Genomic DNA, 18,889 nt, shown 5'->3' on the forward strand with positions numbered 1-18,889 from the left:
TTAAAAATTTTCCTCAGTAATTGGAAAGAACTACTCGAACTACGTGGTATTCTTCAACTTCAATGTATTGAATCTAAATATAATATATAAAAACTAAGGTGCGGAATGTGAGCATTCGATTGAGAACCCCCAACTCTTGGTGTTAGTGGCTCAAATAAGCCCAATCGATAACCATCAGGCTTAAAGCGTCTATTGAGTTTCTAGTGATTATTGGAACTTCATAACTTAAATAAAACTCATAGACTAAAAAATGAAGATAATAATCCGTGCATTGCACGGGGAAAGCTAGTATATATATATATATGACCGGAGTTTGTTTAATTTACTCAAGGAAAATGTCAAAATTTAAGTCCTGATTCTAAATTTGTATTATAGAATATAAATACTGGTAATTCCCGTAAGGAAAAGTTACACAAAATACACGGAAAAAAAAAGAGAGGAATAAATTGGCAAAGATAAAATGGCTAATTGCAATTTGCTCAGATTATTATGCCTGACCACTCTTGGCGATGAATTGGCAAAGATAAATGCTTTCAATTACATATATATGCATTCATAACCTGGGTATGTAATATTTGCTCGAGCTCGATTACGCTGTATTCCTCATGAATTCTCTTCCTGCATCTCGATGAACTGATCAGCAAATGAGGACTCGTCCTCTTGCCGAATGACCAAGTATGGAATCAGCCTCAATTGAGCTGGGCTAATTTGGTCTTTAGAAATGGACTCACGACCACCTTGAACAGGGCCGTAGTTGTTGTTGTTATACCGATCTTCCGGTAGTTGCTTCCCATGCAAGCTTTGATCCCTAGCCTACTGTAATTAGTTGTTTCCACCTTGAACACGTGTTTTTGCCCATGTGGATTTTTCTTCGCTTCCGGGTGCCGGTGGTGTACGCCTTCAAAGGCCGGTGGAAAAAGTGGCGGATTTGGCCATCTCTTCTCACTCCTGCAAATTTAAATAAATGCACAAACTGTTATAAATTTCCTTCTTTTTTCTCCAAAATGTATCGAGATGACAATGTAATGTTAGGCTTCTCAACACATCTAAGGATTTATGTCCAACGGACTGGATCATCATATTGCAAAAACCCATGTCGGATCTACAAATGAACATAATGATGCTAAGATGATCAAAATAATCCGGATGTGACAACGAAACCCGATTAAGAAAAAATTGTTAATTCTAGCTTAAGTAGGGACAGATATAGCAGTATAGCTGTACATATATAGAAATTATGCATGGTAAAAACAATATTTAACTTATCAAATGAAATGCATGGTAAATAACCAAAGAAAATTCTTTCACGTGTTCTTTGCGATAAATTGAAACTTTTTCGATTTTGTTGGCGAAAAAATCGAAAATCAATACAAAATTTTTTTTCCTTGGGGGAAAAATGTCTTACGAATTCAAATAGTAGGAGGAATATAAATTGTTAATTACAAAATTCCATTATAATGTGGACTAATCTAATCATCATTAACTCTTCCATGGCCGTGTGCTATTTATTTAAGATATATATATATATATATATATAATAAAGGCTATACGATTGAAAAGATATATGCTATATAGGGTGGCATATTACACACATACCTCTTCATTGATAGATCTGCATATAACATAAGCATGAAGATTAGGGATTCAAATTTACGAACGAAAAGAACACATAATTATGTCATAATGAATTTATCAATCAATTTATTAATTACCAGGTAGTTTCTCGGGGTGAGTGCTGCAAATACCATTGTCGCCTTCTCGGGTTTTGATGAATTCATCAATGAGAGGATGTAGCCTTTTCCCATCTTCCATAGCTTTCGCTTCCAAATGTTCCAAAATTTCATGGTCCGTGGGATCGAACTTCACCCCGGCTGGTAGCCCCGGCAGCTCATGGATCCGACCCTAGGATATATTTCCGCGTAAAATTAATCAATTTTTGGGAAGAATGTAAATATAGATATAATTAACTGATTAGCTCGAAAATATGAATTGAATATACCTGATCATAGAGCTCGATTGGATGGCCGCACGAGAGGCAGTAGGTAATCAATGCTCCACTATAGTCAGAGTTGCCGGATACACGAGATATCGATGTGGTTATCATATCAGCTGCTTCTTCCACTTCGCCGGAGTCGTTAGTGCTACACCATGTATTCATCTCCATGATCTGATTCTTGGTGACCGTATGAGTTTAATTCTTCTCCCCTGCGCAATTCCAAGATAGATCTAGTGATCTGCAGCAACTTTCTCAATCCACCTTACTGATTTCTGCTTATTCTGCACGTTTTCGATTGTTCCAGTCTTCGATGTGTTCAATTGGATCCTCTTTGCTTCGAAAACTACTTTCGTTCTCTAGAGGTCGCTTCTGCTTTTCTACTGCTTGTGAAAGAGAGACAGAGAGGGATATGTGAGAAAGGAAATAAGAGGAAGAGCAAAATAACACACACACACCTGTATATTCCAGATATGTGTATTCAACAGTTTCCTTGAAGACCAAGTTTCAGCCCTTTTTTTGGGGGTGAAAGTTCCAGCTTTCAATGTAATATATATGTCTATATACGTCGGTTCTTTTTGATATTATAATAAAATACTTCCACATCTATTGGCCACTTTGTTCAGACGTTGACAAGGACTTGATATATTTTATTGATCTAATGAATTATATCGAGCGCCATGCTAATGCAATTTCTAGACGAGCCGCCAAAAAATTAAAAAGAAAAGAATAAATACTGGGTTAGGCAAAGAGAAAAGAGAGGATTTTTCGAGTATATATGATCAAATTCCTGTGGAGCCGATATGAGTAAGTCATTTGCATTCGAGGCATATTCCCGGTAAAATTATTTAAATTTTCAACAAAGTTTGCCTTGAGATGTTAAGTAGAGGAACAAATTCCATTACTACCTATACAATCCCAACTTTGTTTCCTTCTTTTATTTAATTTATGATATATATATATATATATATTATGTGAATGATCATATCAGTTTCATTTATTGTAAGAGTAATTTTTGGACTGATGTGAAAATGAAAAATTCACTTATCATGGTGATTAAAGGAATAAAATCTATAAGTGGTCTTCAGTTTCATGCTACTCACTCTTGATATGAAATCAAGATTCTCTAAATTTGATTATGATCAGATTATTCTTTAAACTATTTGTTTCTAAATCTTGTATCCCCATGAAAACCGTAACCGGAAAAGGAAGTTGCATGAGTTCAGATTGGGCAAAACCTTGGACGTTTTTTCTTTTTGTTCTTTTTTGGTGTCAACTATGGTATCCGATGTCAGGGTCCCGATTAATCTAGTTATAGTCGGTTCAGTCCATTAAGTGATAAAGTTCTCCCAAAGTAAATTCTCTTAATTCACAAAACTCAAAGCTGAAATCGAATAAATATCCAGTCACTTGAACCAATTCACGTTGATATTTTTCACCTATTTTAGATTCTAATAGGATGGAGTATCTCTTTCTTTCTTTGTTTTTCTCTTTGGGCGATTGAGAGTCTCTTTCTGGGGACTTTCCTAAAATTGAATGGCCGTGTATATGATATGCATAATCTTTAAGTAAATACCAACAGTTCTCTGGTCATCCAATTTGACAGCGTGCCGTGAGAATATATAAATCAGATTGCAACGTCACCGCATGCCGTGAGAATATATCCATCAGATTGTAACAAGCAAGAAAATGATGAGTGCTAACCACTTAATCATCACCATAATTATGCTTGATTGTTGCAATCTAATTAATTAATTTTTCCTCTCAACATCAATAAAAGGCAAACTATTTTAGATTTTTTCAGAAAAACATATTTGCTAGCTTACATTTCAGCAAGAAATTAGGAGAAAAAGAATTTACTAGCTTACATTTCTCAAACTTCCGGGTTATGAATTCGTTCCTAGTTAAGTCAAAACGCTTGCATAGGTCAAATCTTTTTCGCATGTTCTAACAAGATTACTTATCCGTATAACTGAACAGATAATGCACATACAAAGAATTTTCTAGAACTTATTTTTCTTTTTTAAATTTTTTCTTGAGGAATTATCACTTCATCCTTCTAAGAATACATATTGATACGCATATATTTTGAACTATAGTTTTTCTTAACGGGTTACTAAAGTTAATCCTGATCCTCTGCATTGAGAGATTAGATGTGAATACGTTTGCTATAGTATGATGCTTCAGACACAAAAGATATGTCGACATCCAAATTTTGACTCTTAATTAACAAAAAGGGCAAAAAAAAAGAAAAGAAATAGCCGCGAAGAATTGTGCAATAAATATCCGATTTCCGAGTCACGAAGAATTTGTGCAATCAATAGCCAAGTTATAGCGATAAAGACATATTAGTCATGGACGAGAGATCAGAAGACCCCGGCGAATTATCAACTTTTGGGTTCGCAGCCACATAAAATTGAACTCTGCGTGGTGGTGTCTGTGTCTTTGCCTTCTTGCGAAAGCTATCCATGGAAACTTCCCCATGAAGCTTCAGATCCTGTCATTAGTTTACTATTTATTTATTTTGTGTTTTCCGGTAGGCTTGTTTACTATTATTTTAACACTTAGCGACTCTTTTTTTTTCTCTGTTTTAATTTTAATTAAGAGAAGTTAATGTTAGTCATCCACAGTAAATGAGACATGCTTAATTACGATGTCTGAAATTAAGAATTTGGGGAACCATTGTGTAACCAATTTTTCACTTTCGAGTACTCTAATTGGTGTTACTCAGCAAGTGAGAGAATAATAGTTACCTAACAGTCGTATATTTCATTACTCGTAATTTATATGAGCAAATGGCGAACTCCGCTTCTCTTCAATATGTGATAGATGCAATTCCTTTTTCTTTGTGAAAGACTCAATTACTTCATAAATAATGACAAATTATTATAATATTTATATTAATTGAAAATAAAAGATGGATAAAGGTAATTTATATTTGAATTTTAATATGGAATAGTAACTTGCTTAAATAAACTACAAGATGGAAAATTATTTTGGATAAATGTCCAAAAAAATCACAAACTTTAAATTTGTTTTTACATTTTATTACAAACTATATTCTTTTGGCTAAGAAATACAAGAACTTTCATTTTTCGTCCCATTTAGCATCCGTCCAAGTTTCCTTCAATTTTCTTGACGTTGCTGTTAAAGGTGACACATGGAAACGATCACTAATGGTGATTAATGGTGAGCCACGTTATCAAGAATTTTAAAAAGATTTGAAGCTTGGATTGTTGGAGGTAGGGAGGAAGGCGGCGGCCTCGATAGTTGCCACCCATGAAACTTCATTGGATAAACCATCGAACTTTCTGTGTGCTTCAGTCAAAGCACAGAGGCCTCAATCAAGTCCTCTAGGATTCGATCAAAATGACATATGGCTCGATCAAAGCCTTGAAGCAATAGTGGGCTAGATCGAGCTCTCTGTCATGCACACGAAGGGCTCCATCGAATCCTATGTGACATCAGTTGAGCCCCCTGGCACTTCGTCTTTGTTGTTATCTTCATTCTCTCTATTGATTTTCTTTTTCAAGCACAACAACGTCAATGGCCCTCTGCGATACTTCTTGAGCCCTCTCTGCACAGATGGATCGAGCTGCGATGATCGAACCCTTTGGGGCTTCAACCGAATCTGGAGATCGAGTTCCGTATGGTTTTGATCAAATCCTAGAGGACTTGATTGGGACCTCTGGGCTATGATCGAAGCACATAAAGCATTCGATGGCTTCTCTGATGAAGCTTCATGGGTGACAGCTATGAAGGCCGCAGCCTTCCTCCCTACCTTCGGCTGCCCAAGCCTCAAATTTTTTAATGCTTTTTGATAACGTGGCTTGCCACATTAATCACCGTTAGTGACGGTTTGTCATGTGTCATATGTTAATGTCCACGTCACTAATACCGACACAAATGCTAAATGGGCTGAAAAAAAATGAAAGTTCGTGTATTTCTTAACTAGAATATATATTTTGTGATAAAATGTAAAAAAAAATGCAAAGTTCGTATATTTCTTAGCAAAAAGTATAATTTGTAATAAAACGTAAAAAAAATATAAAATTTGAGATTTTTTGGACATTTACCCAATTATTTTGCAATCAAAGGAATTCACTGATAGTGAAAGAGTAAGTAAAAATTGAAACTCCTAAGTATTGCAAATCACATATATAAATAAATAAAACAAAGATAACATCTACCAATATGGGTTAGTTCAAGCGATTTCGCGCTTGTTCCCCTTTAATAAGGTATCATGTTCGAGTTTTATGAATGCAGAAAATCTATGTTATGAGAGTTTATTCCTTTAGTAGGCTGATCGGTTTGAACTGGATTAATCGGCACTTGTTAGGCTTATGGATACCAGGGTTTTCACCCTAAAAAACAAAGATAAGATCTAATAGGATCATCAAATTAGGGAAAGAATATAATTGATGAAGTAAAATTGGAAAAGATATTGTTCGAAGAGATCACCATGAAATTTGGATACTAGTCAGACTTACTTAAAATGAATGAGGATGTTTTAGTTAAGGAACTAATAATACTTGTGGAAATAGTAGATTAGACTTTGGGTTTATTTACTCGATCAAAATGTTTAATTTTTAATTTTGGTGTGCACTTTGGTATTAGGAAGACTAGTGGATCCTTACTAATCCCGTTCGAGTTGGGTCGGCCCACCAAGAGATAAAACTCTTATAATAATGGATTTTCTCCATTCAAATGACTCGAATCTAAGATCTTATTTGAGATGAATAAGCGTCGAATCGCTTGAACCAATCATCAATGGCAGGCTCCATTTCTAGTTAGAAATGAAGAATATAAAGAAAGGCCTTCCCAAAGGGAAGAATTGCATTTAGAATACATTAAAAAAAACAGAGTAATTTGGTAAAATAAACTGGCAAATTTTGGGAGGCCAAAAGAGAAAAAAAAAACTTTTTTGTTTCTGGGACATGGAATGAATTGAGGAAAAAAAGGAGGAAGGTAATTGGCTGGTGTAAGCTAGCTAGTTTGGTTCAACTTCTACACAGGTTATTTGGTGGCTCATCATTAACAATAGACTCAACACCATGGACAATGTTTCTCGTTGGAATCCCATAGTTAATCTCATTTGCAAGCTGTGTGGGGAAGACAATGATTCCAGGGACCATCTCTATTTTACTTGCCCTTTTGTGAGAGATATATCGGGCATCATTAACAAGGGGGAGGTGATTGGAGTGAAAAGTTAAGATTGGCTGCCAAGCTGTGTGCACCCGAATTTCGTCTCGTTGGGGCACGCATACGCGCGCCTAAATGCAACGCGACTTGGGAGTGTCCACCTTCCCGGGGACGCGCGACGGACGCACGTGAGAAGGAGTTGCCACTTGCCATTTTACGATCCGAAGGTCGAGGGCCGGCAAGTTACCCGGGTCTAGGGGTATGGGATACACCTAGTATGTTAAGGCAATGGTCTGTACGGAACCGGAAATTCCGAATTCGGGAGTTCTATTACGTGTGGGCCTATATCCCACACGCCCTTTCGGTACTCTAACTTGCTAGGCTTGCCATTTTATTTATTTACCGCATGATTAAGTTTCGCTCATCTTACGCGTTTTGACACCGTAAATTCAAAGAAACACTCTGACCATCTACTCTCCGACCGGGATTTTACATGAATATATGTATAATATAAAACCTTACATTGTTCTCTCAAATAAATAAAGACAAGCTATAATGACTAAATCCCGGTCGGTTCGCATTTGGCCATGATTTCACTCATACTCACCGTATAGTTTGGAAAAGACCGGAAATTAAATTAAATGCGCACTCAGTGTATGGGGGTATTGGACTCCGTGATCGACGGTTATGGGCGTTGGACCCAGTGTGAATCGAGTCCTAAAAGATCGGGCTCGATCCGCATAACAATCAAGTGCAAAAAGATGTAACAAGCAAGCTCAACTAAACAATCAATGGGATTTTGTTATCGCCGAATTTACGTGAATTAACTGATTATTAACCGGGGTATATTGGCATACAAATCCTACCTTAAAACAAATAAAAGGGATGATGGATAGGGTATGTAGCATTCAACATTATTTAAACGGACCCGACAGACGTGATGTCCATAGTCAAGTCTCGAATGTGTGGGTTGTTTTTAGATTATTTTGTATCGCGACAATATGATTTTTACAGATTAAAAGTATTTTTACCTAAAAACCCAAAACCTAACCCTCTATTTGACTATTGCCCATGTTTGATTTAAGCCGAGTTTGTGATTAATCCGTTTTTCCATGTTTTGACCAATTCCATGCACAAACCTACGCTAGGATTATGGCAGGACAAGAACCCGTAGTCATGCCCTTGAATCGGTAAATATGTGTGTGTATGAAAATCAAGATTACGTCGCACGTATCTCGGTACTTTTGAAATTGTGAATTTGAAAAGGGCATGACTAACAGTTCTTGAACTGTCGACACGATTACAACTTATTAATCAATTCGTGCAATCCATTTAAAGGAATCAAATGATTAATTTAGTCAAATTTAATGTCCCGATTATCCCGTATGTAGAATTTTAGGTTAATTAAAAACTTGCTGAATGCTTTAGTATACGGATTTCGAGTCGTCGGATTAGCCATTAGTTGACCGCCCGGTAAACTCTAATTTCCAACCGTCTTGGGGTTAAATCCGATTTTTATTGACTTTACGTGATTAAACAGATTCATGTGAGATTTTAATCAAAGACACATTCAAACATCCCAAGCACACGAATATGAGTAAAATGATCACAAATAAATTAATTCGTCGATTTTAAGTCCAAGTGATTAATTAAACAATTTTGATGTATCATTTGCCTTAAAAATTAGGGATTTATAAAGCTGTTTATTTAAATCTAACGCATTTAACCTACGATTTATCGATCGATCAAAACTAAACATAAAATACGGTCTCATACGATCATATATTACCACGGTTATCACGCAATCACATCAAATGGAAGTCCTAGACATGCCACTAAGATCAAAGAATCGTACCTTTATCCTAGGAGATTCCTAAGATCGATTAGCTTAGAAGATCCTTGACTATTGCGGACCGAGGCGGCCTTCAAGTCGGGACTCCTAAGCCTAGGTAAGTCTCCACGTCGTCTTCGCGCCACATTGGGGTCAGCTCACTATCTTCTTATCTCCTCAACTTCCTTCGCTTTACTCCAAGGCTCGAGGTAACATGCAAAACAAGGAAAAGAAGGAAAGTAGTAGAAGGAACCAAAAGGCAATGGCAATCATAATGTATCAAGTCGACAAGGCACATTCAATCCCGAATTCGAAACCCATTTCATACGGTCATCAGCATTAAATCTAATAATTCTGCTTAAGCATCAATATTTATTCTCCAATTTCATCATGATCTTTGGTAAACTTGAGAAAAAGTGAGTTCAGGGGACTTAAGCATTTGAAGAGCTCTCATTATTCCACATAGTTGATCAAAACACGTTTTCAAGGCTAGAATCAAATCTGGCCATCATTTATAATCGTTCTAAACTGACTTAAACATACTCGAATATCTCGACTAATAGTCACCCGACTTACCTCGACGACCAAACAAGACAAAGAACCACTGAAATAGTGCCAAACCACCTCAAATCCATTAAATAATTGCCATAGAACTCACTGAATCCCCCAAACATGATAATAAGTCGTCAAAGACATGAGAATCCGTCCCAAATTGAACTAAAAAAATCAATATACAGCTCAGTCCAACCCCCAAAACGTGCATTCTAATTATTAAAGTCGAATCAAACGTGTCCAAATCAATCACATAATGACCACCCAATTCAGTCATACACTTCAAACTAGGATCTAATCATCAAAATCCAATGAAACAATCATAAATCGAGCTGCGAATCATTAACTATTTTAGCCACTATCTAAGGTAACATTACGACTATTCCAACGGATGAGATGACCTCGAGTTAATCCAAGGAACTCATACACTTGAACTAAACGCAAACAGTAATATTCAAGTAGTAAGAAGCTCGCACAATCTTTCTCCAACCAGCAAAAACCAAGCAAAATAAATATATAAAGAAGAAAGGAAGGTTCTGAATTTTTTTTTGGAGCTGGGAGAGAGTTTATTCGGATTTTTGGGGAGGATGGGAAGCTAGCAGAAGGAAGAGGAGCTGAGAGTATCAAAGGGAGCCGAGAGTGTTGCAGCTGGGAGAGGTAATCGGGTTAGAGCTGAGAGGAAAAGAAGAGCAGCCGCCAGTTTTTTCTCCAGAGGAGGGACTTGTCGCGGCTCCCCTTTTTTTTAGAGGGTGCCTTAGGGTTTTTTTTTTAGGAAAGGAGGCAGCTAGAGGAGAGAAGTCAGGGTGCTGTGCTAGCTGTCACCAACAGTCCATGAGCTGATCTGAATATTCCGAATTTTCCTGAATTTGTCATGAACCTTTCAGTCTATCTGATATTTTCCTTGATCTCCCCATGAGTTGGGCACATCCTCGTAAAATTTGAAGATCGTTCGACCTCGGGAAGTTCCCGAAACAATTTTTCTTTGACAGCTGGCTTGAACCAGGAGATTTGGTTATGATCTGTGAGAATATATTCGATTCTGTACTAATCTAGCCACAAATATCTCCTATTTCTTTTTATTTTCTGAATCTTCAGTGAATTATGAATCCAATGACGTTGGCCATACTTGAAAATACGAAGAATTGAATTTTTTTATGGATTTTCTCCCTCGACTGACAGAGTCTGTCCCGGTTTAACAGTTTCGGGCATGGTGTGCTCAAAAATTCATAACTCTCTCTCCGTATTGAATCTTGGAATGAACGACCCGTCAAATTGAACCTAACTCGATTTCCTAGGTCAAGCATATGGAATTCACCCTTTTAGGTACAGGATTGACCGTGATATGATGCATCGAATCCCATGCTCGAGCTTTTGTATTCACTGTTTGGGCACCCCAGCTCCCACGAATTTTATTTTTTTATTCGAAAGGGCTCTCGATGTGATTTTTGTATTGAAATGTCCCTAACTCACCAAACCTTGATCTAAAAATATCGAACTTAGTTCTAGGATCCACGAAGATAGTCGTTCTCATCGAAGAAAATGATACAGAGACGTGATTTCCCCTTTATCCATTGCCTTCGGTTCGAATATTGATAATTCGTGCCTTACTTTTCGAGATCAATTGTGTGTGCTACAAAATTCCATATGTTGCCCTCACCATTTTTTTTGTTAGAATTGTGGAACCCTAGTCAGGAGCCTTATTGATGTCATATCCTAGAGCCGGTGGACCAAAATGGGGTGCTGACACCATGGACAATGTTTCTCGTTGGAATCCCATAGTTAATCTCACTTGCAAGCTGTGTGGGGAAGACAATGATTCCAGGGACCATCTCTATTTTACTTGCCCTTTTGTGAGAGATATATCGGGCATCATTAACAAGGGGGAGGTGATTGGAGTGAAAAGTTAAGATTGGCTGCCACTAATCTTTAAAGGAAGGCTACAGATGCGATCCTGATGAAATGTTTGTGGAATTCCCTCTGGTAATTTGTTTGGAGGGAGAGAAATTTCAAAGTTTTACAAGATGAAGTGCCTTTTAAGGAGAGGATCTGGCATGCCATCTGCAGCTCGGTGCATACCGGGATGATTGGCGTCACTGGTCTGCAGCAAAAGGTAGTGAAAAGTTGCGAGAAGCTTATGCTATTAGACTGGGGAGTGCTTTCAAGTTTATCATTTTCTTTGCTATCTTTACAACTGTCTTTTGCTGATGTTGTAAGGTCAGTTAAATATGTGGCTGTTGGGATCAATTGGGATCTGACCCTTGAAAACTCAACGAAAAAGATTAAATCGACAATAGGGAAGAGAAGCTTACACACTCGTGCATGTGTTTCAGGCCAGCGATGTGCCAGCTGTACATCGACGGGCAAAGGAGGATTTGCCGATTCTTCTTTTACTATGAGCGATGAAGCCATGGAGTACAGAGTATTTTTTCCAATCCCCGATTACATTGTTCTCTCTTGATCTCTCCTTCATTCTAACCCCATATTAATCTTGTACAATTGGAAAAGAAGCAGGGATAATAAATCACATATTGGAAAGAAATTAATTGAGTAAGGAAATAAAAATCTAGCCAAATCTATTTTGATTATGCTAGACCTCGCTTAGAAATACCATTGGTTTCTGCTGTGGCTTCTACCCTGTTCAGCCTATTAAAATTGTAGTTGTTGTTTGCAGTGCTGTAATTGACTATCCGCAGTCTCGGACTTTCCTGCCATCTTCAAGTCCTAGGATTGAGATTTCGAGCATACTCAACAGTGCCTTTGTGACTGATCTCTTGTACAACTATTTGAAGGTTTACTAAGAGCATCGCTATATTTTGATAAAAATAAAAATATATTGGCGAATTGCGATATTGAATATTATTATCATCTATCTTTGCAATAAATTGACAAAGATAAATAATTTCAATTGCCTATATATGTACCTAAAACCTACGGGTGTTTGCTAGGACTTGATTACACCGACTTCCTCGAGAATCACTAAATCCTCTTTTCGCATTTATATTTTTGTTTTTTTCCTTTTCTTTTTCATAATGAGGATATATGGATTTCGCCTCACCAATTTCACAGTCCAATATGTGAATACCCTTCAAAACCAGGTTAGTCTGGCTACAAGTCATGCAGATGGTCTAATAAAAAGTATTCTCTTACATGATTTTTGATAGTGGCTCGAACTTGAGACTTCGTCAAAGGACTCCTCTCTCTTTATCCGCTAAGCCAATTCTATTAAATTTTCTGGCATCTGTGTTGATGAGCCAAGCAAATAATAATGACTTGTCTTTTTCGTCGAGATCGGGTTTTGAGTTTCCTGAATTGACCAGGGCTAATTTGGTCATGAGAAGTGGACCCACAGCCATCTTGGATTGGGCTAGGCTGTACTTAACTGTTGCAGTTGTATTCAAGTATTTGCTTCCCTCGCAAGCTTTGACCAATGACCACTACTATAGTTAGTTGTGCAGTCCATTTTCTCCTGTTCCTCGTTGGGCCACATTGCCTAGGTTGTGTCTGGTAGAACACTTTTAAGACTACTAATTCTCCAGTATCTCTCTCCTCCCCGTAATCGCGGCAGTGATACCGGTGCAATGCGGCCCGATTCGTCTTCTCTGGCTTTCTTAATTTTCTTAGAAACTTTGAGCTTGCCACTCGTGCCTGTCTTGTGCCACCGGGTCTTGCCATCGGCTGATTGTATGTATTTTCCTTCGTTTTAGGGGTCCTGGTGGTGTACTTTTTCGAGGGCCAGCGGAAGAAGTGGCCGATATAGCCATCTCTTCATACTCCAATGCCAAATTATATAAATGCAGAGTACCGCTATACATTCCCTTCTTGATCGTCAAAAAATGCATCAAAAACAAAATCGTGTAATACATAGGATTCTCAATTATTGAATTTCCACGGATTATATGAGTTTGAGCTTATTTTCACTTAAAAACTGAAGCTGATAAGTAGTGATTCACAAGTCTCATATTAACAAATGGATATTGATATATCTTTTCCATATGAGATTGATATCCTCAACACCCGCATGCATGTTGTCACACTTTTTGGCTGCTCTCGGATATACTGAACTTGGAGTGATGTTGGTGCGCATGCGTGCATGGGCATGTGTACGCGCAACCTGGGTTCTGATACCATATTGAATTTCCATGAGCTTATACGAGCTTGACCTATTTCCACTTAAAAGTTCAAGTGGATAAATAGTGATTCTCAAGTCTCATATAAACCAATAGATATTGATATATATTTTTCATGTGGGATTAATATCCTCAATATTAATGGTGTAAAGATGACTTAGTATGGACTCAGTATTGCAGAGAGATCATATTAAGGGGGTCTATGTCCGACGAGCTAGATCACCACACTGCATATTAAAACATGTAAGAAACAAAGAACTTGTTGATGCCAAGATCATAATTGGACGTATCAATGGAATTCGATCAAGAAAATTTCATTAATCCCGCCTTAAGTTGTGACTATGATATTAGACAAGCAAAAACTTGTGCCTTGATCCGGACCATATCTACTAATTTCCAGTAGAAACATTTCAATTTTCAGTCCAAAAGACCATTATTTATATCTACTAACCAAAGAAAATAACGCCTATCTTATGACCGAATAAATTGAAACTTATCCATTTTCGGTGAAAACGTCTTATGGATTTGACTAATAGGATAAGCGATATAAAATGTTTTATTAAAAAACCATTATTTTTTTATAAGTGGAAAAAAGACCATTATTTATATATAATTATGTAGCTTCTGCTACTTCGATGTCTAATCTTGCAAGGGCATATTCTGTTTTTTTTTTCTTTCCAGTTATAAGAGAGATCAATAGGCCAAACACAACTTATGTTATTTGTTTACAATATAATATTTATATTAGGTAGCTTCTGCAAGGTTGGTATATTGCCCATGTACTTCATGGATGATAGATCCGCTTATATATTGCAAGTATGAAGAATAGGGGTCAAGGGAAGCAACACTTAATAAAATGCTAAGTCCTGATGTACCTCCAAGTAAGTTAGTAGAAGAAGATCGTGAACATTTTAATTAGTAGAAGAAAGATCGTGAACATTCTAATTACAAAGCCTATTCGACATTGACGGAATGCTGCTTGTGCAGAAGCAATCAGCAGGGCAGAGGACTCCGTCAAATTACAATCTAGGGAGTGAACTCGAGTTGAGGATGGTGATTGCCAAGGTGGGATGGATTCTGTTGGAAGATAATGATTTGGACGAGACCTATAGGGGAAGTAAGAGGACTCGGAGCAACTACTACCACACGCCAGTTCACTCATCAGCCTGAAGACGGTGGGTCCAGTTATAGGGCTGGCGGGACGATGATAGCAGCCATCAAGCAGTTCAGGAGTTGGGAGGATTACACCAAATTCACGGTACTGAAGCTCAAGCAGGAGCTCAGGAAGCACAACTTCGGTGCGGAGCTGCTCCAACTGAAGAAACCAAGCAAGAAAGACATCCTCTCCCTTTACGAGAAGGGTGTTGTCTAATCTAAGTCGTAATTGAGGTCGCCTCACGAGAGATAGATGTACAGCACGAGTCTCGTACAGTAGTCGTTCCTTTTAAGTGTAATCTAAGGCTGTCTCCAGTGGGGCTGCTGCCCCGTCTCTCCGTAGCCACCTGGCAAAGAAAGAGACTCTCTCCACTTGTTGAGCCGGAAGAGACGCGCGCCATGTGGTGGCTCAGGTTGATTGCTTGTTTGGACTGCCTGTTTTAAAGAGACTGTTCGTGCTTGAAATGAACGAAGTTTTACCTCGGGTGCTTCATTTATGTTTTACTCTAATGAATCTTGTTGATCATAATATGATAGACAGATTTTGCGAAAAGACGAACACTGAATCAGGACAAGTTATTAGCATCTATAATGTAATGTAATTACTGGCACAAAATTATGCATCTAATTTTTAAAATTTGAAGAAAAAAACAGTTAGAATTTAGCAACGATTGAAACGTTAGAATTGCCATTCTCCCTTGAGATTTTCAATTTAACAATGAAAAACGAATGTGGTAATGCTTCGGCATAGACTCCTCTGGATCATTTCTGTTTAGCCTACAACTCGATTGTGGACCGTTCCTTCACGGGACATCACAAATGAAACCATTCCTGATATACATTCCACTCGGAGGTATCGTCTCTGCCCTCGATGTGATAAAGAATCTGAAGAAACCTGATTCCAGAATGTTTTATCCTGCAGAAAATGTTAAAACTGTAACGAATCCATCACAACCTTATCATTAGACGAAACATGCAATTCGCAGTCCACATTCAAATATCTAACAGTTAGCTGTTTTAAATGTGTATGGTTATTATTATCTTTTTTTTTTTAATTTTTTTTTGTGTGTATGCTTATTATTAATATCATATCTTCTTACTAGATTTTTATTTAGTAAAAAGAGGATGTCAGATGGAGCTTCCAATCTTCCATTTAAGCATTATAGATTCAATAGCGCGCGAAAATCAAATTAAGTATTTCAAAAGAACAATGATTCAAAAATTTATAAATAGTATATTAGACATCAATTGAAGTAATTATTAAATAGATATTGAAACTCTATATCTTACATGAAATTCATAGATGAAGAATCTTAAGATAATAATCCGTGCAACGCACGGGCAAAAAGCTAATATTTATATAAAAGACAACACTTTGACGTTATTTACTTTAACAAAATGTTTAATTTTAAGTCCCAAAAGGAAAAGAAATTACAAAAATTACAGGAACAGAACATAATAAATTTGCAAAGATAAAATGCCAAATTGCAATTTGCTCAGATTATTATCCCCTACTCTCGGCAATGAACTGGCAAAGATAAGTGCTTTCAATCACATATCTATGCATCTACAATCTATGTATATATATTTGCTCGAGCTCGATTACGCTGTATTCCTCATGAATTCTCTTCCTGCATCTTGATGAACTGATCAGCAAAGAAGGACTCGTCTTCCTGCCCAATGACCGAGTTTAGAATCAGCCTCAACTGAGCTGGGCTAATTTGGTCGTTAGAGGACTCACGACCACCTTGAACAGGGCTGTAATTGTTGTAGTTACACCGATCTTCGGGTAGTTGGTTCCCATGCAAGCTTTCATCCCTACTGTAATTAGTTGTAGTTTCCATTTCCTTCTTTCTTGTCTGGCCGCTTTGCTTAGGTTGCGTCTGGTAGAACACTTTGGAGACTACTAATTCTCCATCTTTCTCCTCTTTGTTATCGCCGAGGTGATACTGGTGCATCACCCAGTTTGTCTTCTCGGGCTTCCTCTGCCTCCCGTGGTTGGTGTAGAGGACAAGGATTTTCTTAAACCCTTTAACCTTGCCACCCGAGAGGATTGGCCTTGTCTTGCCTGTCTTGTGCCACCGGGTCTCGCCCTCGGTGTTTTTGCCCATGTGGATTCTTCTTCGCTTCCGGTTGCCGGTGGTGTACGCCTTCGAAGGCCGGTGGAAAAAGTGGCGGATTTGGCCATCACTTCTCACTCCTGCGAATTTAAATAAATGCACAAACTGTTATAACTTTCCTACTTTATTCTTGAAAATGCATCGAGATGACAATGTAATGTTAGGCTTCTCAACACATCTAAGGATTTATGTCCAACGGACTGGATCATCATATTGCAAAACCCATGTCAGATCTACGAATGAACATAATGATGCTAAGATGATCAAAATCATCTGGATGTGACAATGAAACCCAATTAAGAAAAATTTGTTAATTCTAGCTTAACGAGTGACATATATATCAGTATAGCTTTACATATATAGAAATTATTCATGGTAAAAATAATATTTAATTTACCAAATGAAATGCATGGTAAATAATTAAAGAAAGTTCTTTCGCGTGTTCTTTGCGATAAATTGAAACTTTTTTGATTTTGCTGGTGAAAAAATCGAAAAACAATACAAATTTTTTTTCCCTAGGGGGGAAAATGTCTTACGAATTCAAATAATATGAGGAATATAAATTGTTAATTACAAAATTCCATTATAATGTGGACTAATCTAATCATCATTAACTCTTCCAAGGCCGTGTGCTATTTATTCAAGATATATATACAGTAAAGGATATACGATTGAAAAGATATATGCTATATAGGGTGGCATATTACACACATACTTCTTCGTTGATAGATCTGCATATAACATAAGCATGAAGATTAGGGATTCAAATTTACGAACGAAAAGAGCACATAATTATGTCATAATGAAATTATTAATCAATTTATTAATTACCAGGTAGTTTCTCGGGGTGAGTGCAGCAAATACCATTGTCGCCTTCTAGGGTTTTGATGAATTCATCAATGAGAGGATGTAGCCTTTTCCCATCTTCCATAGCTTTCGCTTCCAAATGTTCCAAAATTTCATGGTCCGTGGGATCGAACTTCACCCCGGCTGGTAGCCCCGGCAGCTCATGGATCCGACCCTAGGATATATTTCCGCGTAAAATTAATCAATTTTTGGGAAGAATGTAAATATAGATATAATTAACTGATTAGCTCAAAAATATGAATTGAATATACCTGATCATAGAGCTCGATTGGATGGCCGCACGAGAGACAGTAGGTAATCAATGCTCCCCTATAGTCAGAGTCGCTGGATACATGAGATATTGATGTGATTATCTTATCAGCTGCTTCTTCCACTTCGCCGGAGTCGTTAGTGGGACACCATATATTCATCTCCATGATCTGATTCTCGGTGACCGTATGAGTTTAATTCTTCTCCCCCGCGCAATTCCAAGATAGATCTAGTGATCTGCAGCAACTTTCTCAATCCACCTTTACTAATTTCAGCTTACTCTGCACTTTTTCGATTGTTCCCATCTTCGATGTGTTCAATTGGATCCTGTTTGCTTCGAAAACTTCTTTCGTTCTCTAGAGGTCGCTTCTGCTTTTCTACTGCTTGTGAAAGAGAGACAGAGAGGGATATGTGAGAAAGGAAATAAGAGGAAGAACAAAAATACACACACACACTTATATATTCCAGATATGTGTATTCAACAGTTTACTTGAAGACCAAGTTTCGGCCCTTTTTTTTTTGGGTGAAAGTTTCAGCTTTCAATGCAATATATATGTCTATATACGTCGGTTCTTTTTCATATTATAATAAAATACTTCCACATCTATCGGCCACTTTGTTCAGACGTTGACACTTGATTTATTTTATTGATCTAATGAATTATATTGAGCGCCATGCTAATTCAATTTCCAGACGAACCGCCAACCCGAAAATTTAAAAGAAAAAATAAATACTGGGTCAGCCAAAGAGAAAATAGATGATTTTTTCCTAGTATATATGGTCAATGTGACCTAACTAGTTAAATTCCTGTGGAGCCGATATGAGTAAGTCATTTGCATTCGAGGCATATTCC

At 37.4% G+C, this 18,889-nt stretch overlaps 2 protein-coding genes across 2 annotated transcripts; both read right to left on the reverse strand.

Annotated features, from left to right (window-relative positions):
- Positions 1-301: 301 nt before the first annotated feature.
- On the reverse strand, positions 302-10,264 carry LOC116206919 (NAC domain-containing protein 73-like). The gene is made up of 5 exons (XM_031539755.1): positions 8,991-10,264; positions 2,000-2,376; positions 1,713-1,902; positions 1,597-1,612; positions 302-948 (listed from the first exon to the last, which is right to left on the reverse strand). Exons 2-5 carry the CDS (start codon positions 2,162-2,164, stop codon positions 690-692), a joined length of 630 nt encoding a protein of 209 aa, XP_031395615.1. The 5' UTR covers positions 2,165-2,376; positions 8,991-10,264; the 3' UTR covers positions 302-689.
- Positions 10,265-16,149: 5,885 nt separating this feature from the next.
- On the reverse strand, positions 16,150-18,467 carry LOC116207213 (NAC domain-containing protein 73-like). Its single transcript, XM_031540101.1, has 3 exons — positions 18,039-18,467; positions 17,752-17,941; positions 16,150-17,000 (listed from the first exon to the last, which is right to left on the reverse strand). Exons 1-3 carry the CDS (start codon positions 18,201-18,203, stop codon positions 16,417-16,419), a joined length of 939 nt encoding a protein of 312 aa, XP_031395961.1. The 5' UTR covers positions 18,204-18,467; the 3' UTR covers positions 16,150-16,416.
- Positions 18,468-18,889: the final 422 nt, after the last annotated feature.

This window comes from Punica granatum, chromosome 5 (assembly GCF_007655135.1).
Source record: "Punica granatum isolate Tunisia-2019 chromosome 5, ASM765513v2, whole genome shotgun sequence".
NCBI lineage: Eukaryota > Viridiplantae > Streptophyta > Magnoliopsida > Myrtales > Lythraceae > Punica > Punica granatum.

Coding starts and splice junctions, on each gene's coding strand:
- LOC116207213 (XM_031540101.1), bottom strand. CDS start 18,203: ATGGAGATGAATATATGGTGTCCCACTAACGACTCCGGCGAAGTGGAA. Junction 17,942..18,038: donor CAATCGAGCTCTATGATCAG/GTATATTCAATT, acceptor AATATATCCTAG/GGTCGGATCCATGAGCTGCC. Junction 17,001..17,751: donor TCACCCCGAGAAACTACCTG/GTAATTAATAAA, acceptor TTAAATTCGCAG/GAGTGAGAAGTGATGGCCAA.
- LOC116206919 (XM_031539755.1), bottom strand. CDS start 2,164: ATGGAGATGAATACATGGTGTAGCACTAACGACTCCGGCGAAGTGGAA. Junction 1,903..1,999: donor CAATCGAGCTCTATGATCAG/GTATATTCAATT, acceptor AATATATCCTAG/GGTCGGATCCATGAGCTGCC.